The sequence below is a fragment of the Callithrix jacchus genome, chromosome 6 (genome assembly GCF_049354715.1).
Source record: "Callithrix jacchus isolate 240 chromosome 6, calJac240_pri, whole genome shotgun sequence".
NCBI lineage: Eukaryota > Metazoa > Chordata > Mammalia > Primates > Cebidae > Callithrix > Callithrix jacchus.
In genome coordinates this window covers 86,944,340-86,968,542 of record NC_133507.1, presented here as the reverse complement: position 1 = coordinate 86,968,542, position 24,203 = coordinate 86,944,340, and the positions used below count along the sequence as shown (strand labels likewise).

Below are 24,203 nucleotides of genomic sequence, written 5' to 3'. Positions count from 1 at the left end.
CATTGTTTGCTAGGGTAACCCTGGATAAGGCTGCTATCCAAAGTAAACAAAGTTTTCAAAACTTTCATGACAGATGGGGATTACAAATGCATTTTAATAAGAGAGTTGCCAAAGCAACTTTTTTTTTTGTAATCAGCATATATTTACTTAACATCTAGCAACATTGGGAACACAAGGCAGATACTTTCTCACAAAATGCTTTAACAAGTAACATTTCTGGAAAGGCAAATTGAAGACCTTTTACATCTAACTGATATTTTCCCCTTAGTTTAATTTTAACTTTGCTCAACATGTTAAGAAAAATGTTAGAAATTTTTCAAACCAGACCGTAATTTGAGACAGACATTCAGCCTGATAGTGTAATTTCTTTGGTGGTCATAAACACCTTCGAGACCAAGTAATTTAGCTATTAGTATAACCATGACAACCTTCACTTGATCAGCTGTATCAAATGTGGAGTGATACAAGATGAAAAAAATGCGAATCTATGTGTGTTTTTTTAAGCATTATTACTTCAATTTTAGGTCTCGATATCTCCCTATATTGTGTATATTTTCTGCTGGGAGTATTGAATATAGATATGGACAAAATTACTATCACAAAAAAATAATTCATATTCACTTCAAATAAATAGTGTATTTTGATATAACTTTTTATTTTTACTTAATTCAAATATAAAACTTCTATAATGAAGTCCAAAGTATCTCTAAACATAATAGCAATTAAATTCCATTCCTCTTATCCATGCATTTCTTGAACCACTGTAGCCATATTATTTAACATGTTTTAGGGATCTTTGGATATTTGGCATATTTTATTATACATTTCCTACATACCATTTCAGTTTCATTAAGATGGAATAATCCCTCCTTAGGTTCTAATCAAAATGTGAAAGATACTTGTTCAAGTGTAGGATTGCTTTAGTCCTTTCTAGGATTTGAAGGAGTTTTAGATAACCCAATTTAGTTTTAGATATATTTTTTCATAGCAAGACAGTGCTTGTTTTTGGAAAGGAAAATCAGCGTAAGGATTTTGCATGATCTTTTAAAATCGGGCTATCTTTAGCTTAACTGCAAGGAAAGAGGCAACTTTGTCTAAAGTTGCTATTCCAAATTTCCTAACTGAAACCAAATTATCACAGCCCTTTCCCTGTTCAAACACACAGTTCTTGACTGTATACAACTGTTTGCTAAGAACCAGTGAACTAGAAATCAAGATCTTTGTAATCTCTTAATTTTATCATTTAAAATGATGCCAATTTGATAGAATGGCATTCTCATTTTCCTCATTTGCTTCATTTTCTTCATTTGCAAAATTACTTTATGATAGTGGAGGGAAGCTGCATTTGGAGAATGTTTATTATGTGCTTTGAGATCATTAAAGCTGATATCACTTTGCATACCAAGTGGTGGTATTCACATCCTTAATATACTAAAGTTCTGATACAATCAACCTTTAAAGAATAATATATCATGACCACCAGTTTATGCATACTTTCATGATGTAAATGTGCCTGCAGTAATTACTCCCTCCTCTGAAATCTTGACATGAGCATTGTGTGTGCCATTCACACTGGGACTCAGTATAAGCTATTTTCTATTGTTATTTATCTGTATATGCATATGTCCTATTTATCCAAACAGATCGTGAGTTCTTGAGAGTGGGGCTGTGTATCCCTAGCTTCTAGCAATGTGCCTTGTACTTAATGGATGCTTAATCAGTCATTGTTAATGATTAGTAGGATGTTCTATCATAAAAACATCCTCTCTAGTCTTCTGTACACGAAATTATTTGTGGGATTTATTCTGTAATCGGAAGGGTGGGGCTTTCAAACAGAGAGGAGCACCCTGTCACTCATTACCTCTTACATCTTTGGTAATCTCCCCATGTGCGTCTGACGTCAATTGAAAAAGAAGCTGGTAATATTTGACCATCAAATATGTTTTGCTGATGAGGTATCTATATCATTGATCATTATATCTGGTTGGTTATTATTTATAAAAAGACTGGCAATAACTAAATTAAAATACCAACGTTTACTTTGTGTAGCTATGCATAATTTTGATACTTTGTTTTCTTTATTTTTCCCAAATTCTACACAATAAAGTATTATTCTTATAATCAGAAAAAGTTAAGTTCTAAGAAAGGTTTTATTTATATTCTAGTAAACAAAAGTATGGAAATTTGTAATGGTATAAATGCTATTCTACACATTATTTTCTCATTAAAATCTAATAGTATAAAATCTTACTGCCAGAATAAATGTTGATGAGAGTGGTACTTAACTGACAATATTTAAAAGAGCAATTCTTAAATCTTAATTGACAATATTTAAAAGAACAATACATAAACACTTTAAACTCTTTTAAGATGCTTCAAATTAGCATAAGAAAACTCCATTTAATTAAAATCTAAAACACAAATTTCTTTGCTCTTCACCTTTTATCAATGAAGTCTGGACTTTTACCTGCCTCCATATTTAGAGGAACTGTAAAAAGGACACAGGCTATTCTAAGCCCACATGAAAACTGTCGAATTAATCCCTGAAAGCCTTAAGGAATGTGCCCACTCTGCACGTTGCTTAGTAGACATGCTTCTATAATTTCTTGGGCATGAATTTCTTACCAGCAAGAATTCAGATGGACCCTTATTTAGTATGAAGAAGTTCAAGACAAATTTTCCCGGATGGATACTTAAAGCTGTTTATTACTGACAACTGCACACTTCATTAAGGCTACTTTGGTGCCCTGATATATTCCTTCAAAATACGACATCGAGGTGATGAGGGATGTCAAGATACATTTGCTTAAAGTAGGTTTCTAAGCAAGATGGAGGCCAGCATCTCTTATCTAAACCTGTTATGCTTTCTGTAAGTTCTTCCTTCATCCCCTCACCCTAGAATCTGTCACAGAGGCAAAACATGATATAGAAAGAGTACATGAGCACAGCTTAGTATCAAAGCCTTTATCTCTGTTATACATTACTTTAGATTGTTGTCATAAGTTGTTCAATCAAAAGGTTTAGTCAAAGCTAACATTCTTTACTGATGTCTTTTTTCCCCAAGAGTGTTGGAAATTTGATTGTTCAAAGTGCAAATATGATTCAGCAAACCATTTATCAGAAATCCTAAAGAAGTAAAGTAAAAAAGTGAATTGAGGAACCTGAATTAAATGGGCTTTACCGGTCAAAGATTTTGAAACTACTTTTTTGTGAGTGACTGGAATAGAGCAGAACAAAGTCAATTACTGACTGTAATTAAGAAGTGGATGCATTTAAACTGTAGAGAGCAGTAGCAGACTTCTCCAGACTGCCTGGTAACTCGAAAGATTAGTGGGAAGACAGAGGAAAGGATGTGAACTGTATCTCTCTGATAGCATGTTTTGAATGAATTGCATTTATATAGCTCTCTGATCTAGCTTCTCAAAATGAATTTGTAAATCACTGATTATGTATGATTAATGCAGTAATATATTGGGACAAAGGAACTTCTAAAATACATTTTGCTTTTGGTTGTGTTAGCAATATAAGATACCCTTTGCATTGCATAGCATGCACCAAAAATGCAAATGCACTGCTAAAGTACTTATATTTTATCACTGTTTGAATTTACTAGACTGAAAGCTGAACTATGTTGGCTCTTTCGTAAACCCTCGTAATATAATAAATCTAATTATGTTTGTTTCTCGTACTTTTTAAATGTTGTTTCTTTTTATAATTTTAATAATGGTTTATTTATACTGGCAGAGAAATATTATATTGTACATTGTGCTTTGGCTAATTCATTTGTCTTTGTGTATGTTTACAAATTATGATGTTAGAAATATTTTCATAATCAAAATATTTACAGGTTAGGATGAAGATAGAGGTTAAGGATATTACTAGTTTTCTTGTATTAGTTAGAAAATATCTTATATTTTTAGATTACAATTTCTGAGGCAACACTCTATAAAGTAAACATTTGGAACTTTATCTGAGTAGAGAACATTGCAGTGGTGTTCAGATAATTAGGCAAACATCACCTTAGCTGTCTTTTACTGAATACATAAAACAGAAGACTGTTTTGAGCCATCCTAAATCTTATATGCAGTATCATTTTAAAAAGAGAGAGAAAAAATGATTGGCCCCAGTGATCTGTCAAAGTCTAGTGTGGGCAATTAAATCCTATTATTTTTCAATCTTTCACTTCTTATAATTGCATACACTTTAGACAGTTGCTCTCCTTACAGTTTTAGAGACCACACTTGATATTGGAACCCATCTCAATCAACAATGGTTGCTTTGCAGTACTGATTAATGTTGAATCTCTATAGAGTTTCTCTAAAAACAAATGGCAAATGAATATATGTGCAAATATGTAACAGATTTCTTTAGAAACCCCAAAATCAGTGTCATTAAATGCTGCCATAAGAATCCTTGAAACCTTCAGAATGAGCCATTTGGGGTAATAATTGTCACTTTAATGATAGAATTACAGAGATGGCCTAAAGCATGATTTGTGATTTTCTGAACCTGTGCCACATTTCAGCGTTCACCTCCTGTTTAGAGCCAGGAAGGCTGAGAAGAGGTGACTGGCTCCTGATTGAGTATTTTGAAATGTCAGTCCTCTAAACCTCTGAACTCTATGTGACAGTAGTTGGGAAATGTTCATCTTCCTGTTGCAAGAAAAAGTCAGTAATACAAAGGGAAAATCTCCACAGTTCAGATTGATGGCCAAATACAAAAAGTGTGTCCACACCCACTCTAATCAATTTTTTCTCTAAATAGCCCTTTATGTGTGAAACTTAGACTATTTCTCTGTTTCTATAAGGTCATATCCTTTTCTCACAAGTCTGAGGAGAAAAAGATTCACTGTAATGAAAAATACACAGTTACATGCTAAACATTTCCAACTACTTAGCAGTGCTGAGAGTCAGGAACCTGGATGTTCATTTGATAAATACTCTCCCAGAGAGGTTCAAATATGTAAATAAACTTTTATTTTAATATACTTCTTTTGTGGGGAAATATTTTTATTACTTTCCTATAGATCTGTGATAAGAAAGTAGAAATAATCAAATGTTATTCATCTAAATGACCTTTTGTAAGTCTGCAATTAGACTTTTTGGTAAATAATCTGTTTTAGAGCCCTCCATAAAAGGAAATCAAATATAGAGATACTATTAGATTTGAAAAGACAGACAGGAAAGAGGCGAACGTGCAGAATGAATTCTGACACACCCGGTGCATTTTTTCTGCGGGTTCTGACTTAAGTGTGTACTGTCTGCAGTTCTCTGAACTTCCTGGCTTATTTCTCCTTAAGTTGGAGTAATTCAGCTTTAGCTGTACTCTGACTTAATCGTTCTATTATTAAAACAATAATGTATTTGTTATGACATGAAAAAACAGTTTAGAGAGAGCAGTTCGAAATGCTCCCAGTTCCCAGAAAGACAATTACTGGAATACAAGAAAATATTTCAGTGTATTAAACTGTGTTTTTTAAAAATGGATTTTTGCATGTAAGAGATTTATCTTACATAATTTCTTTACCTGTCGATTTTTTATTTTTCAGATCACAACAGTATCAGGAAATGAGTTCCTTCTACAGTCAGATATTGACTTCATCATATTGGATTGGTTCCACGCTATCAAAAATGCAATTGACAGATTGGTATGTATTTGTTTTGGCTGTTACCTTTATTAATTAAAATGTAGTCATTTAAATCTTATTGCTCAGGCATATAACACACACATTTAAATAGATCCTATGGACTGAGAGAATTTAAATTCTTTTAGTTTAAATAGGTTCCACTAAAAACATTTTCATCAGGCAGGATTTGTAGAACTAAATGTCATTTAATTTCTCTCTTTCAAAAATGTAGTGCATTCTTACATTTTTTTTCTGAAATAACACAGACATTCATTTACTGGAGGCTGTAAAAAGCACACAAGCACTTAATAACTACTGAATTTTTTCATTTTCAGTTTGTGCAGTCCATAGTGCAAATTCCTGAGAATAAATATCAATATATGTAAGACCACACTCACTGTTATAATACCAGTAAACAATAACCCTTTGTACTGATGTTTATTATTATTCCAGCTAAGCTAGATTGTTCTTCTCATGAAAATTACACATCTAGAACTTCATGAAATTATCCTAAAACATGCATTCAGAGTATGTTTTTTAAGAGTGAACTTATTTAAAACCACTCATTTCATACTGAGACTCTAGAGCATTTAATTTTAGAAAACTAATATTTGCAAAATTTTGAGAAAAAATTGTTCTTAATATGGAATACAATAGGATAGTAAAAGATTTTCTGTGTGATCTCCTTGACACTTAGTTGCAGGCTTTAATTATATTCATTTGGGGACTAACACTTTAAAAAGTAAGATAACAAATTAACTTTTCCCATTATCAGTAACCCCCCCTTAAAGGGGTATGTGTGTGAATGTGTGTGAGTGCACATACACACATACACACAAGTACACATAGTTTGTTGTCATTGAGGGTGGACTCTGGGACCAGACTGCTAGAGTTTGAATTCTGGTTATTTGCCACCTGCGTGGGTTTAGGCAAATTGCTTACCTATTTTGGCCTCATTTTCTTCATGAGGAAAACAAGGATAATAATAATACCACCTACTCTATAGAATTGTTGTAATGATTAATTGAATTATTCATGTATAGTGCTTAGCATTTAGTAAGTACCATATACATATATAAACTATTATTTGAGTATTGAGCTCAGCATAGAGGACATATCCCCAAAGAATTTTCATATTTCAAATTTCCCCATAAACACCAAAATAGACCATAAAACTATATGGTGAATCCTTTATTCTGGGTAAAATTATTTAGTCTAATTAGTTGCTGTTTCCAGCCAAAGGATTCAAGTTGTCCATCAAGAAACCTGGAATTATTCAAAATCCAAAGATCCTCCAGCACTGAATTGCTAAGTCACTGCGACAGTGATATAAAAGAACAGAAACCAGAGCACAGAAAATCTTTAAGTGAGTATTTTATTTGACTTGCTCATTTTAAGTTTGTCTAAATGCAGTGCTTATGAAATATAAATGCTTTGAAATGAGATTTAAGCCAAACTCATTGTACTCATAGAAGATTCGTAGCTGTTTCCTGGACAGGGATTCATGCACTGGAGGGCAGTCTGGGCACTTTGCTCACATCATTGTTGGTAATGCCTTTTGAGAAAATAATTGTTCCAAGGTCATGGTCTCTGCTTACAGCAAACCTCTGAATCTCTGAGTAATAGCCATGGTGTTCAGATCGGTGATTGATTTTGAAAGTGGGAAATGTCAAGCGTCTCCAACCTTGGTATCTTGACTATTTTATTTGCATATATTAAAGGATATGAGTGATCACTAGCATTGGTCTAACTTAAGTCAACAGGCTATGCTACTTTCCATACCTTCAGACCACCAGAAAGATTTAGAAACATACTTTCAGAGAGGCTGAAAATGTGGGATATGAATTAAATGTTCTACAAGGTCACACCTAGTTCTAATATCCTAAAAGAATTGAATTTAGAGTAAAAAGAATATTCTCACTACTTACATAATGATCTTGAGTACCATTCTTAACTGTTCCTGAGATTGCTTTTTCCTCAATGAAAAGGGGTTATAAATATGTCACACCTATCTCACAAAGTTGCTTTGAGTCTCAACCTCCCGAAAGAAGAGGAAGACATCTTTGGAAACAGAGATAACCTATTTTCCAAGATCTTAAAAATTACAGTATTTGGGGGGTTCTTCTACCTAGCTGACCCCAATCTTGAGAATCTCCATTTTTTCCCTATGACCAAAGATCAGTATACTGACATCCTAAACTTTTGAATTTAAGGAGCACTCAGTAAGTTGAGAAGAGCTGCTAATAGAGTGTACACACACACACACACACACACACACACACACTTATTTGTGCTAGATAATTATTTGTGTACATATACATATATCTGTGCATTAAGAAAGATATATATGTATATGTATGCACATACACGCACACAAACACTCATACACATATGATAGGGAAGAGAGAAGCTATTTATATGTGATAACATATTTTCCAAAGCTGAATTACTGAAGTCTACAAATCTAGAAATTGCATGAGAATTTAAGAGTAGAAGCACCCTTTGAAATTAAGTTTTTATGCAAAAACTCATGCCATAATTTTCAATAACTGCTAGATACATTTACCTAGCTAGTTGTGCAAGTTGGAGTTTAAGATTATCAATGTTAATGTCTAGAAGATGCATGGTGTGTTTGTGGAGAGTTAACAATGCCATTTTAAAAGACTTTTCCATATAATGGTATAGTTTAGAATTATTTCATTTAAAGAATGTTTTTGTTTCATTCCTAATCATTGTCTTCTTTTACTTCATATGGTTTGAGACATAAGCTAAGATTTCAGAATTGGGATTCAATTGGGGATATATATTTAGTGTTGATTATGTAACATTTTGTAGTACATATAAAAAATATGTGATGCAATGACTAGTAAATCTGGAATCTTAGATATAATTGCTGGTTTGGAGGAGACTTTAACATGTTTCTAAAACCTGAAGCTATGGAGAAAATTACAGTTTGCAAAAATGTATTTGAGAAACATTGAGGATAATGAATTCTGTATTGAGTAACAGTCACTTTAAAAGTTTTAAGAGACTGCTGGAAAAAAATCCTACAGACAGAACACTCACTACTTTTTTTTGGAATTTATTTTTAATTGGGAAAGACAATTGTTTTTCTACTTTGAGCTTAAATTCAATTCTACTTGAAAACAAGGGAAGAGATACATGATTTATTCTATTCATTTCAAAACATAACTAATTGTACAATGACTTCATACTCACCTTTTACTTTGAAGTTAAAAAAATAACTAGAAAATGTAAAAATATTTACTGTGCACCAGGACTGTTTTAAGTGCTTGCCTTAGACTGATACATTTAATCCTCTCACCAACCCTGTGAGGTAGATACTATTAGTAACCCTATTTCATAGATGAGAAAACTGAGACATGAAGAACTAAGAAAATTTGTACAAAGACAAGTTATGGAGACATGTTTCAAACCCCAAGAGTCTTATTTTAGAGCCTGTACTTTTAACTATGACACTATAATAAAGTGAACAAGTAAAAGGTAAACTCAGTTTATATCAACCTTAGACTTGGATAGAAATAGTATGTTAAAAATTAAATTAATAGAAATCAGTAAACTTAAGTCAGGACCCAAACACTTATTGACAAAAATAATTAAAACTGGGTGTTTTATTTCAATTTTGATTTTACTATAAAATAATAATTTAATCTTTAATATTAGCTCTAATTTTAGAAAATGCTTATTTTCTGTATCTTGGTGAGTATGTTAGTTATAAGCCTTTTTTTTTTTTAGGGCCAGTATGTTTTTTGCAATGTAGGGCACAGTTAATATCCATCTATTACTTTGAATTAACTTCATTCAATATGTATGTATTCATTTTCATTTGCAAGGCATAATGATTGACCCACACACACAATATCAAATTTGACCATGAGACAGTGATTGACGTATTTTTTATATGTGATGCTTTTTAAAACATTTTTTTTCAAGTAGGAAATCTTTGTGAAACCCATATGATCTCAGTGCTAGATTTGAACACCCAAACTTAGGTTTCTTAAAACATGCATTCAGTTTTATGTCACCCTCTGGAGATTAAATAATTATGCAGAATCAGAGACTCACAGTATCCTCTTCCTTATTAGTAGTCTAAGCACAAACTTTATTGTCAGTTTTCTGCCTTTGGCTTCCTGTTTCCTTGATGTTCCCATAAGTTTTGCCTCCAAGATTGTAGATAGATAAAGCCAAAATTATTTTTTAAAAGGCATGTGAACATCATTAGCAGCTAACAGGTGGTCATTTCATTGTCCAGTTTGTCTATATAACATGGGAAAAATATGTTCTCTCAATGAGTGAATTCAGAAAGTTATGTTTACATATACTTTCCTTTTAAAAAATATGATTTTAACCTGCCAACACTATTAAGAACTAATCAGATATTTTAAGATATCAGTTGAGTCTAATGGACAAGAAGCCAGAAAATTTAATGCAAGGGCCAGATCACTGTGGGAAATTCAAGACATCAGCCTGGGATGAGAGTAGGAGAGCAGCTCTCCAGGGAGGGCTATTATGGAAAGAGGAGAGTCAATCAAAGAAGATGTGAACATATTTCTCTGAGGAAAGAGAATTGTCTTCCACTGACAGCAAAGAGGGGGAAGGCCCAAATATAATAAATCCTGCGTCAAATAACCTTGGCGAAGTTTCTTAATTTTTCTGAGCTTTACTCTTCAGGTCTGTAAAAATGGGTCTAATACTGTCCTTGCAGGATCTGTGAGAATTTGAAATTAGACCTGTAAATGCTTAGCTCACAGCAGGCACTCAGGAAGTAGGATCTCTTACTATTATCCTCCATTTCCCCAAGCAGATGGCACTGGAACAGGGCTTGAGCCAAGGGTGGTGTTTGACAAAAGACTGGAGTAGGGCATGTATGCATGCCATCCCACTCCCTGAGTATACAAAAGGTAGGAAGAGGGTGCCAGAATTGGATATGGGAGTCACAGCTGCAAAAAATATAAGCAGAAGCAGCTGGTCTTTCCCTTGGCAACTCCATGTGAAAGGGGCAAGTAGGGGACTCTTGGGAGCAGCACACCAGGAAACAGTAGAAAGGGGCAAAGAAACACTCTTGATTCTCCTAAACCCAGAAGAGTCTGTCGTTCAGAAGTTCAAGTTGATGGGAAGGATTCAGCATTAGCCATGTCATTACTCCTTTACACAAAGCTCTAGTTTATTAATTCATGCACACATTCATTCTTTTTCATGAACAAATACAACTAAAATTCTTGATTTCACTCATCTGTGCTTTCAATTTTTAAACAACTTTTTGTATTTAGGTTATGCTTTAGTAGTAATATATCTCATGCCTATCAATTGCTAAACTGTAAACTCCATGAGTGTGGAGACCTTGGATAACTTGAATATAAAATTAACACTTTAGTATCATAAATAAACACCCTGAAATGAGCATGAGTTAGAGACTAAAGTCAAAAGGTAAAAGAGCTAAAAGGAAATGAATTTTCCTTTAGCCGTTTTTTTGATTAAGTTATTATAAAAAAAACAAATACGTTCTTGGTGAAATGCCTAAATGCATTTGGATGTGGATTTCCCAAATCTATATCCCCTTAATGATGTGTGCAATAAGGCAACAGAAAGAAAGAAATAAAAAACTTGAATTAAGATAGTTATAAAATAAAAATTAAAATGCTACAGACTGTTAACTTGTCTTTGTTTTAAAAATTTGCCTGTGAAGTATATGACCATGCCAAATGAAAACAAGTTTCATAGAGAAGACAGTAATTTTGTGTACTAATCTAAATAATTATAATACTGGCCTTCTACAATATAAGTAAGTTATGCTCTAAAAATTCAACTGTAAATCGGTTGCTTAGACCTTGATATATTTTCACAAGGAAACCATGTACCAAGCCACAAAAGCACGCTTGAACCTTCTGCAGTCACTTAGAATGTTGTTTCTAGGGAATAGTTCATTCTGAATTTGCTGCACCTCCGGCCCTGAGAGCTAAGACTTCCCAGTAGCATTGCTTTCAATCTGGTTTCCCATCTCCTTCTCCCCACTTCTGTACCAGTTCCACCAAAGCAATTAGGAGCCTCAGAATGACTTTGGCTAGGATTCTCCTGGTGCCTGAAGGTCCCCAGCAGTAGCAGGGAGAAAATTTAAAGCCTCTAAGCCAAAAGAAGCCATAAAAAAAGGAGAGAATGCAGGGCTAAGTAGGCATTTTTGCCACATTGATGGGAAGCGAGTTCTAAGCAAGACATACGTTCTTTGTAAAAAGTATGTGCAATGACAGATCAAGTCTGGACTTGTCCCAAATATAAACATTCGATGAATCTACGTAATGCATATGCAAGTGATCATGATCCTATTGTTTCATCTCTTTTTTGTATGTTTCAGAAGTTCCCCAATTAAAAACTGAAGTAAACACACATACCTACACAAAATTAGGTATTTCCCATGTGCCTAATTCAATAAAAGAATAAACATATTTTCTAATTATGACTTGAAACCTTTCAAAGAAAGATCAAATTTTCTGAATATAGGGTTACATTAAGACCTCTTTACATGAAACATCGATAACTCGTTTTCCTATTTTTCCTCCAAAACCAATATATTGTTTTCTTGTGACCATTGAGACCTTTCTGGCAACTATATAATTAAGAAAACTTGTAAGATATTTATTATTATGCAAAATTGAAAATTAATAGTAGTTTCTTGGAAAAATATATAATTATCAATTGTTAAAACACATACTGTGAAGTCTGTTCTGGGGGCTTATATAAATACATATTTTAAAGTTTGTTCTTATTAAAAATTTTGTATAAAACAGTCTAATCCTGCCAATGTATTAAAATAATAAGATGAACAAGCCATCTGCCAAGAAAATGAAAACAATATTAGAATTGCACAGATAAACCATATCTATTTCTGAAGAAATAGAAGAGCTCTTTCCTGGAAACAACAAAAAAGTCATAATATTTGTGTGGAATATTATGAGTTATTATATTATCAAGAGGACAGTTTTTCTGATTTAGGTGAGATGGTCACTCACTTTTATTTTTTTTCAAAGTAGTTAGTGCCACTCTGGTACCAGTTTTATTTAATACCCTCTTGAGAAAAACTATTGAGCTAAGACGTGAAAACAAATCATTTCATTTTACTATAGTTATAACACAGACAACATCTAAAGAATAGTTGGGTATCAAATATCTTTTCAGTTGTTTTTCACAGGTTAAGAGAGTTCTTTATTTCATAATATTTCAGTTGGTAAAGAAACAGTGGACAAATTATAAATGAAAATTTACGGTAAAGCTACAGGATGTGAACATTGTGAGAGGAAAACAGTAAAAATTAAACACACTTGATAGTCAAGCATCTGCATTAATTTATCAGAACAGTATATGCATAAAGGTCTCAGGGCTTCACCATGGCCCTGTGGACTCTAGCCATTGTTCTGACATATGTTCCCAAGCAGCAGTAACTTACTTGTTCTGGGACCCATGGATTGCAGTTTCTTCAAAACATTCCATTTTTCAGTGAATCATATGATAAGACTTAGTTATGAGCTGAGCGAAGAATGTCCTGATTAATCTTTTTTTTCCTATCTAAAGGGCTGATCTTGCCCTCTGACCTGTGGACGTCCATTGTCATGTATCTCATTAGCATCAGCTACCCTGAAAGTCCATCTAACCCTATCAGTGCTCAAGCACTAGATCACCCTATCTTCCTTCTGACCCTGGCAATAACACCATGACCATATTTCCCCTTAGATGAACTGCATTTAATCAATTTCTGATTTCATTAGGTCAAATGGCATCTTGCTTTCAATAATAGGCCAATCCAGAGGGCTCTTTGCTCTAACTCGCAAGCAATATTTTCTTGGCATTAATACACTACTGTGATTGTAAACAAAAGAAAAAAAAGGTCTTTGATGTCCTCAGAAGGTATTCTTTTGTTTATTCCATGACTTTAAAATCGGCGTATATTAATGTTTTCTTATAAAGCTAGGCATATAATCATCATTCATTGTTGTTGCATCAAATTTAAAGCATCTTTGCTAAAGATGGCATTTAAGCACTTAAGGCATTTGTACAGTGAATCCCTGTGCAGAGCAAAACATTATTTTGAATGCAAATGATCACCTCTTTCTGTATACAGGATTTATTTGGTCAATTCTTTTTTGTTTTTAGAAGTATAGTAACTTTCGCTACATTTCTTCAAAATCCTAAAAGAAAGTAATTTGCTTTTTGATGCATTTATTTGGATGTCCCAAATAGGCCCACTAACATGCTTAGGGACAAACAATAACAACAACAACAAGAACAAAACTCCATTGTTAACACATGGAATTGTTGAGATTTTCTGGTAAAATAAGTTTCTTATTGCTCATAGTGTAGCCCTCACTGATGTAAGCAAAATCGGGTATTGCCTTCACCCAAAAGTATTAGCTGAATCCAAAAATACCAGATGTTGTTATCAAACTTTAATGAAGTGTGATCTGTACCATTAGGAGTCTTAGCTTGCTTCAAGAAATGGCTCATGAATGACCTGAGAAACTTAAAGCAATCTGCCAATTCATCTTTTTTTGATTATTTAAATAGTACCTGAAATCAGTTGTTCCTGCTGCCAAATTTTCCTAATGTAAACAAATATACCCTCTTTGTACACAAAATTAATTGGCCAAATAAGGGAGAAAACAAGATGGGGAATGCCGTAACCAAGTAGAAAATATAGAACTGGGATTTTGCCATCAGATATGGTCTTCTCCAAAATTGAAGTCAAAGATTAAGAGCAATTTCTTTTTCTTTTTTTGAGACTGAGTCTCACTCTGTCACCCAAGCTGGAGTGCAGTGGTGTGGTCTTGACTCACTACAACCTCCACCTCCCAGGTTCAAGTGATTGTCCTGCCTCAGCCTCCCAAGAAGCTGGGATTACAGGCATGTGCCACCACACCTGGCTAATTTTTGTATTTTTAGTAGAGGCAGCGTTTCACTATGTTGGCCAGGCTGGTCTCATGCTCCTGACCCATGATCTGTCCAGCTTGACCTCCCAAAGTTCTGGAATTACAGGCATGAGCCACTGTACCTGGCCAGATTAAGAACAATTTCTAATGACTGCATTGGCATTATTGCGCTTGGAATTAGAGCCCAAGTTTCTGTAGAGAGAGCTCATTATGATCTGTGCCCCCTTTCCAGTTCTTTTTCATCACTTCTTGACTGAATTTATGTTCCAGGTAAATAGTGCCTTAATACCTGATGCACACTGCTACATGCTGACTTTTAGCCTGAAATCAAGGTTATCTCTTTACGAAGCTAACATTCTTTAGGATTCAGCACAGATCATACCTCCCAATGTTCCCATCATCCATTCTAATACTCTATTTTATTTGAAAGAGTTACTGTGATTCACAGTTATTCTTGAGGCTCTTCTATGGACTCTAACTTGGAATTTTTAAGGTTCTATTGGAGGTGATAAAAGAAAAACTCTGTAATATATAACAATTACAGTAATTTTGATTATTTTTAGAAGACTGAGAATAATTTTCTGTAGTGTCAGTTTATTTGTAAAAGTCCAGTTTAACACAAAAGTTATAAAAATGCTAGCCCTCAGAACCCTGTTGAAAAGGTTGTATGAGATTATGTAAGAAATTTGAGTCTGAGAGTCCAAAAATTTGAGTACAGTTCTTAATTCCAAAATCTACAGCCATATGACTTGGACAAGTTTCTTAAGTTTCCTGAAATTGAGTGTCCAGATAAATATAATATATATTTTAATGTAATTATAAAATACTATAAATATAAATGTTGATTATCTAAAAAGATAATATATATATTTGATCTAGGGAAAATATATATAATGGATATAAAATATATCAAATAACTTTGTACATTATATATTATGATATAAAATGATTTCCATATGGGTGAATTCTGAGTAAAATAATCATGACTTTTGTTTGTTTACTATAAATCTACCACTTTGGAAATATAGCAAGGATGTACTTTTGCAACTATTTAAACAGTTGCCAAAATGCAGAATAAACAAATGTGTAATTTTTAAAGGCTTAATTTCTTAATATCCTCATTATTTTAATGACTCCAGTTAACATATATCTTTTTACTTTTTGTTTTCTTAAGGAATCCTGAGTGTCATGGGGAATAAATACTCGGTTTTGCCATTCCTGAGTGTGAGCCTATATGATGGCAATCTCTAGAGATTATATAAGTTTGTCAAGAGTCTGTTGCTGTTTCCATTCTTTTATAATATAGTAAAATAATACAGGAGTAGAATTTTGACAGAGTTATTTAATTTCACTTAAAAGCAAAGAAAGATTTTATTTAATTTTGATGTTATATATAATATATATTAGAATCAAGCCAGTGTCATAAAGCATCTGGTGATAAAAAAGATGGCTTTTATTGACTGAAGTAAATGTATCATACAAATCAGATGGATATAGAGCCATTTATAAGGAATGAACGGAAAGCTACTGAAAGCCTGGTCTCACCAAAGTACAGTGTGTTGATAAGCTGGCAAGGGATGCCCACCATGTTCCCTCTATCAAAAGGATTGTGATATCTGAGTTCTGGAATGTAATCCTAGCTGACCAAGCTTCAGTCATTAGCTTAAGCCAGGAGCACTCTATTCCATTAGGTTGCAAGTGCCTGGAGAGTATAAGCCATGGCCAGCTATTTACCCCTTGCTGTCCCCGTCACCCAGAACAAAGTCTGAAACCTAGTGGTGTTCAGTCTTATTAGCTTGGTGCAAAAGTAATTACCGTTTTACCATTTTTTTAAATTGCATTTGCACCAACTAATAAATGTCCGAGTGAGTGAGAAAACAGGTGACTGAGATCGTGAGAGGAGACCCCTGAAGAAACCCTTACAAATTTTATGCATGAGGAATGAAGGGAAAGGCTGAACTGTGAGGCACTGTCCTGTTGATAGGTATTTTGGTTTGGGTTCGTCTAGAAGCAGTCACCGAGACAAAGATTTGAGCGCAGGTAATATATTTGGAAGTGATCCCTGGACACACATAGGTAGGGGCTGGCAGAAGAGAGCCAGGGAAGAGAAGATACCTACGAGGGAGAGTAAGAGGTTTATGAAGTTTAAAGCTGCTGTGGAACTCTGGCAGTTTTTCAGATGAAGATGTAAAAAATGATGGAGAAGAGAATGGATACAGTTTAGGATAGGAAAGAAAAATCGGAGTATAAAATGTTTGAAGAACAGCAATAGATGGGTGAGGCTGGAATGTGCAAAACATTGGAGCAACAACTGGAGATCAGGTTGGAAATAGACAGTGAACCGTTGGCAACGGGTCTTGCATGGAATGCTAAAAAACTGGGACTTTCTACTATAAATAATGGGAGACTAGTGAAAGTCTTCAATGCAGCCAGGAGATATGAACAGATTTCATTTTTAGAATAATAATTTTGGGGAAAATGTGGAGAATGGCGGAGATAGGTAGCACAAAAAGTGAGAGATCAAAGGTAAGGAAATGAATTCAGAGACAATTATAGTAGATCAAGTACCATATGCTGCAGGCCCAAACTCAGCAGTAGGAAAAGGTGAAGAAGAAAGGTTCCAGAGATGTCTCAGGTGATATTGATAGGTTTTCTTGACATATGTTCTAAGTCTTGGCAGCTCCCAAATACCCATTGCCTCTGGTTTGGAAAACAACCATCAGGATCCAAGGAGCTAAGCAGAATCTCATTCTTTCAGGAACCTCCTAGATTCTTATTACTCAATGTGTGATCCAGGGGCCAACAATGACAATGTCACCTGGGAGTTTGTTAGGAAATATGGACTCTCAAACCCCACCCCAAACCTACTGAACTGAATCTGTGTTTAACAGGTGATTTGTATGTACTTTAAGGCTTGAAAAACACATTACCATGTGACAAAAATAACTTCTCTAAAGAGGTTTTTGAAAGTCCAGAGCCAGAGGGTGGGCTTTGGGACTCTGATAAGACCCTCTCATATGAAGGATCTATCTTGTCTGCCTTTGTGTAAAATAACCCTTCATATGGTTATTATATTGGCCGTGCCATGACAATGCATGATTTGGAATGGTGACTCTTTAATTTCATCAATCCCTTTCAACCCATGATTACAGACTAAATGAGAAAGAATCAAGACTTACACTGCCTTGTAACTTTTGCTTGTGCCACACCTAAGTCACAATCTGTGAACTCCCATATCACAAAGTCAACCGTCCCAGCCAAATAACAGCAACAATATCAAAAAATGATTTTGAGCCGAAACTACCCTCACCAAAACAAACAGACAAGAAACCAGAGCTCCAAGCAATTCCCTGGAAATTATCCACGAATTCCCTGGATAGCTCAATGTGTAAAATCCATTTGAAATTCTACTTATCCTTTATCTTCCATTTGACTCTTCTTTGGGGAACATATAATCTCACATGTAGCCTCTTTTTGTTATTTCCCTTCTCCAAAGGCAAGAATAATAGTATTTGATTGCTTAAATTTCTTTATTTTTATGTTGTTCTTGAGTACTTGAATTCATTTCCCATTGGCCTTTCAGGTTAGATGTTAAAATCTGGGATGAGCTGCAACATAGCTTTTTACTCATAGACTAAGTTTATTTGCTGCACCTGCCAAAACAATCAAGACCCACCAGGCTGTTTTGAAAAACTGCAAAGAAAACAAAAGTAAGCCCACAATTTAGTTATCAAAAAATAGGGGAAAGATTCAAAATAAACTCTGATTAATCCTCTTAGTAGAGTGAGATTTTACTTACTGGGAAGAACTAATAATGATTATTCCTGAAATAATACCTCCTTTTTTTATGTCTACCTTTTTTTTAAATAGGAAATGGAAACTGAAATGGGCAAATGATCATTCTTTTCTCAGTAAGAATCTTTCTCATAAATTTGCCCCTAAATGTCCAGTCTTTCATAAATGTGTTGGATAGTAATGAGTCAGATCTGAAAGAGTTTCTTAAAATTTTAGTAGTGCCAGGATTTACTTGACTTATTTAGCTTTATTACTTTTAGACAGCTTACATAAGAATAATCTTTTTTTCCTAGTGAGTACCTGTGTTTGTTATTAAGGTTTCATAATTAATCTTTTTCTAGTGAGTACCTGGATTTGTTATTGAGGTTTTGTGCCTTTTTAAAAAAAATATTGGGCATAACCATAACAGATTTCCACAGAAGGGTTTTGCTGAGAACCCATAGAATTTTTGCTTAACTCATTTTTATTGAACAAAATCCAGAATTTTAGTCAAGAAGTGTTAGATATTAATCACATATGAGTGCGGTCATTAAAATTTCCTTTACCTTCCAGAATTGCAGGGCATTATGGAACCATAAGAATTGAGCTCACTTAATAATCTTTACAATTATATGAAAGTGATCATTTTCATAAGTCTTACAAGAAGCTTTTAATCATTACTTGAAGAGCATGTTGAAATATTCGAACGTCTTGTGTTGTATTCTTATAGATGTGACTTGTGAACTGAAAAAAAAAAGTTATGTGACTCAAAACTCTTAGAAGTTACTCTTTCCAGCTTGAATTGTTTTAATTGTTTAACACAGTTTGGGAGTGTATATATATTTACCTGGCAAGTGGAGACCTTGTTGCTGAAATATAAATTCCAGTATTATTTCTTAATTAGTATACTCTCAAGTTTATAGAAAATTAGAGGACCTTCACAGTTCTAAAGATCAGGAAAAAAGAAAATTAGGGAGAAATGTATTTTTTTTAACTGCTATTACGAACAACAGTTGGTGACAATTTAAGGCGAGTCAGTTCAGGGAAAAACTGAGACAAATCCCTCCTCTAAATTATTGCTGCCTTTCTCCATCCTTTTCTTGTAACCACTTCTCATCTTTGACTTTGAAACCCAACAGTTTAAACTTGGTTCTTATTTCAGTGGGCTAATCCCCTTTCATAAATCTTGCTCAAGAGCTGAAATAATTTGCACATCATTTAAAGAGTATTTGCTTTGAAATATTCACCTCAAGCCCTTTTGTATATCCTTTCTCTCTAAAGATTTGTAGTATTTGTTTTGTTCTCTGAGGTATAAAAGACCTGGATAAACTTTATTCCTGTTGTTTCAAGATTAGTTAACGAAAATGCATATTAATTCAGCAGGGATGGAAACAAACCTCAGTAAAGATGATCATACATTCGCCTCTCGGGGATAGCAAAGTACAGAATGTCAGTCTTCATATCTCCTTGGACCTGCTCAAAAGAGCATTCAGGGATTTAAATTTCCAGAATATGTCTACAAATGTATTTTCTTTGTTGTGGAGCACAGAAGCTACACTGATTATTTTTCCCCAGAAAATTGATTCTAATTTGTGTTTGAACAAAAATTAAGCTATCTAGAAAGTAGCACTTCAAGAAGTCAGAGGAAAACTACCACCAAAAAGGTAAATTTAACATTAAAAATTATAGACCTGATAACCCACTACATTTTAAATTTATTTCTTATCAGACCCCAAATCCCAAAATAGTTTCACAGAACATCCATTTTTTTTTCTATCAAAAAATTAGCATGGAAAGGACCTCAGTAAATCAAAAGTAGACATATTTAGGTAAAGTTCAATGTTTCTTTACATTTGTAAGCTCAAGTTTTACAATTTTCTGGTCAACTCAGAAAAAAATACCAATTTCTCTAGGTAATATATTTGTTTCGTATGTTAAGATGTGCCATGCTCTTTCCTTAAACTGAAAATGACCATAAACTTTTGGCACTTAAGTGCTTACCCGGAAATGACTAAGTGGATTCAGGAGTAATAAATCACTCATATGGATCCAGCCACCCACAGTCTTGTTCCACTTCTCTTCTTTACAAGTGTAGTAATAGACATTTCCACAGTCCTCAGGGTGCCAAACTTTGCACCATTAGGAAAATCTGCAAGTAGCTTGATTTATCTTCCTCACTCAGTTAGCTAAGACCCAACTAAGTAAAAATCAGCAGGAACGAGCTTGACTTGTTAAACTTTTTTAATAGGGAGATGCAACAATTACAACTTTCCTCCTTTGCCACTTCAATTTACACTGGATGTGAAGCCCCTGGTGAAAAATATTCAGATGAGATCTCAAATTATAGGTGCATGGCTGGATGATGCTGACTCTAGGTTTTCATTATACACAGAGGATCGTCTGCTATTTGCAATTAATCCAGACACAATCCTCTTGGTACTTTGGGAGGAATGCGGAAGAAATAGCCATTTTATAAGTTGTAAACTCCTAAATTACCCTAAATTAGAGACACTATTAATCGAACACTTAGATACAGATAGGATCTGCTTATTATGTAGGCTCATCGTCCCCTGATGGAGAAATCAATTAAATATTTAGGATGTGGAATACCTTCCAGGTTGGATAATGCATTTCATTTAAATTATGGCCCTCCAATCCGAAACATTAAAGGGGATCTTAACGGATGGAAGCACATTACTGTCTCTTGGATTGGGCACATTACCACTTTAAAAATGAATGTGCTTCCCAGGATTTCCTATTTGTTCCACCAGCTGCCTGTCGATGTGCCAGATAAACAGTTTAAGGATAAGTACGTAAAAGATGCATGTGTAACTTTCTGTATGCTGAGGTGCACCCTTGTAGCAAGAGTCCTCAACTGTGGCTCCTTTGTTTTTTTTTTTTTTTCTTGTCTCAATGCTGTAGCAATCTAAAACAGGGGGACTCATTTGATCATAGGAGGATAGAAGGGAAAGCCAACAAAATATGCAATTAGACTTCTCACAAAGATTCTGTTTAATCTTTTATCATTTCTTTCTGTAATTTATCCTAATAAATAATGATTATTGCTAGAAAATATTGGGATGATAAGTAGAATTCAAAATAAGCACAAGCTTTCCCATTCTAAAAATATTTGGCATAAAGGAAATTATTTAATTTTTACCCAAGGACAATTACTATGTCAAATTTATGAACAGTATTGTAAGAAGAAAGCTGTTATGTCTCCCATATCATGGAAGCATGGTGTAGCGATAGCAAATACTTCAGAGAGCTTACCAGGCTGTAGGCAGAACTCAAAGCACTTTAATACACTCTCATTGAATCCTGTCAATAACCCTATGCAGTTCAGTGACATTATTATATCCCCATTTTATCTATTAAGTGACTGAGGCACTGAAAGTTTAATCAATATACACAAAGTTACATAATTAAGAAGCAGCTGAGTTAGAATTTAAAACCAAGCAGTCTAATTTCACATCCTGGAACCACAAACCACTTTGTAGCTTCCGACTTCTGGAGTGAGGCTGATGGTTTCTGCAATTTACTGGCTCTACAAACTTTGAGCCAGTCAGTTAACCTCACTAAGCTACTGTTATATAATCTTAAAAATGTCAATAATAACAGTACCTACCTCACAGAGTTGTTTGGAAGCATAAATTAGATTAAGTAATGTGATGTTTATAGCATTGTTTGGGAGAATATAAGTACTCAGTAAATGTTAATCATAACATTAATACAAGTATTTTCTTTTCTTCCATAGTATTTTGAAAAGTTCTCCTAATTTGGTTAAAAAAAGGTTATCTTAAAGATAAATGATTGAAATTCCTAGAGATTAATGTACTTTGCAAAATATCTTTGGATTTATGGGGGAAAAATAGTATATTGAGTGCCTTACAGAGGCTATAAACTTTCTGAACTGAGTTATGAGTCTGTTTTCATTCATTTTCTATTTATAAAAGTCTTGATTCAGTAATAACATAATACATAACATAAATATATCATATTAGCTTACTGAGTGAAAACAAGTTTATCCAATCAGAAAATAAAAGATGTTAAAGATAGGGATCAATTTCTTTGTTTCCAGAGACAGACTGTTCATACCAAATCTGATAGTACAACACATGCTTCAGTGCATGTGCCGGGCTTCAGAAGAGAGCTGAAAACTCAGCTAACTGGTATGATTACATAACTTGAATTGTCATATTGAGAGGGTTAAACTTTGGCAATAGAATGTGAAAATACAAAGTTCAGTGAAGTTGCAGGCATTTAGCTGAAAAGAAATTACTTATCAGCATTTTGATGGGGAATGAACAAACAAACAAAAGGACCAATTTGTTTGGTCAATTCAAAGTTGGGTGGAAAGAATGTTCCAGAATACTTTCTTTGTAATCACTGTCATTGAGAGGCCCTAAGGACCCTTATTTGCTAGTAATTGATACCTAGTCATCAGGCTCAAATAGTGAGACAACTGGTATTTTAAGGGCTTGTCAAGCAAGTTAGGAATTAGTTGGAATTCCTTTTTTCTATTCCATCTTTCACTAGTCTTTATTAAGCCAAGTTCAGTAAGTTAGGGTTGAATCATACACAGCTACCTATACTCTTTCAATATGTTAGGAAAACTATTGGGATAAAAAGAGAATCTGGTATTTTAAACACCAAGTGATGTGTTTTATTTGGCTGGGAATACAGTCTGATGAGCAATCACTGTATATTTACTGAAATATACAGTGTTTGCTTGCTTATTTGGAAGTCCTACCAGTGAAGTAAAGCCCATCTACTCTTGAGTTCTGCTCTTCTTCCACTGAACAGATAGAAAGGAAAGGACTTAGATGGAATTATAATAAAGGTATCAGGCAACTCAGGCTCAACCAGAAAGATCAGCCAATCTATCAACTCTGAAAATCAACAAAGATACAAGTTGCACAGAGCAATACTCCTCCTAATATTTTTGTTATGTTTATGATATGGGTGGATTAATAATTTTTCTCTGTTGTTCGTACGAGTCAACAGAATCCACTCTGTATTCATACGAGTGGATTAACTCAGATTAAAATGATTTATATCTGGTGAATGAGGGAAGACAAAATAGACTCTAAAAATAGAATGCATATTTAGGGAACAAGCAAAGATGACATAAACTCTAAAAAGCTGGAGTACTGAGAGCAAAAACTCAGTTCACACATCCACATCACAGGCATTTGTTGGAGAGTCGCTTTGTGCATGCACTGTTTTAAGCAGTGGAGTTAAAGAGGCTCCAAATGTTCTCAATTCCACATTAACAAAGAGAGTTTATGTCACTGTAAAGGGGTCCCAATCCAGACCCAAAGAGCGGGCTCTTGGACCTCACGCAAGAAAGAATCCGGTGTGAGTCCGTAGAGTAAAATTAAAACAAGTTTATTAAGGAAGTAAAGGAATAAAGAATAGCTACTCCATAGGCAGAGCAACCCTAGGGACTACTGGTTGGCTATTTTTATGGTTATTTCTTGATTGTATACTGTACAAGAAGTGGTTTATTCATGAGTTTTCAAGGAAAGAGGTGAGCAATTCTAGGAACTGAGAGTTCCTCCCCTTTTTAGACCACACTAAAAGACATACTCGAAGACATTTGGCATGCTGATGCATTATAGTTAGTGTATAAGGAGCAGTGAGGACAACTAAGTGTCACTTTCATTGCCATCTAAATTTTGGTAGGATTTGGCTGGCTTCTTTGCCACATCCTTCTATCAGCAAGGTCTTTGCAACGTATACCTTGTGCTGACCTCCTATCTCATCCTGTGAGTTTAAGAACATCTTAAACTCCTGAGAATGCAGCCCCAGAGGTTTTAGCCTTATTTTATCCACACCCTATTCAAGATGGTGTTGCTCTGGTT

The 24,203-nt window shown here is 34.3% G+C and overlaps 1 protein-coding gene across 2 annotated transcripts in view; it reads left to right on the top strand.

Moving 5' to 3' along the window:
• The window catches only part of ARHGAP15 (Rho GTPase activating protein 15), a 660,617-nt gene that overhangs the window by 309,220 nt on the left and 327,194 nt on the right, over positions 1–24,203 (top strand). For both annotated transcript variants that reach the window (XM_002749466.5, XM_054257664.2), the window contains exons 7-8: positions 5,549–5,647; positions 6,863–6,992. In XM_002749466.5, the coding sequence (XP_002749512.2) occupies positions 5,549–5,647; positions 6,863–6,992 (229 nt within the window). The remainder of the gene's footprint in view (positions 1–5,548; positions 5,648–6,862; positions 6,993–24,203) is intronic.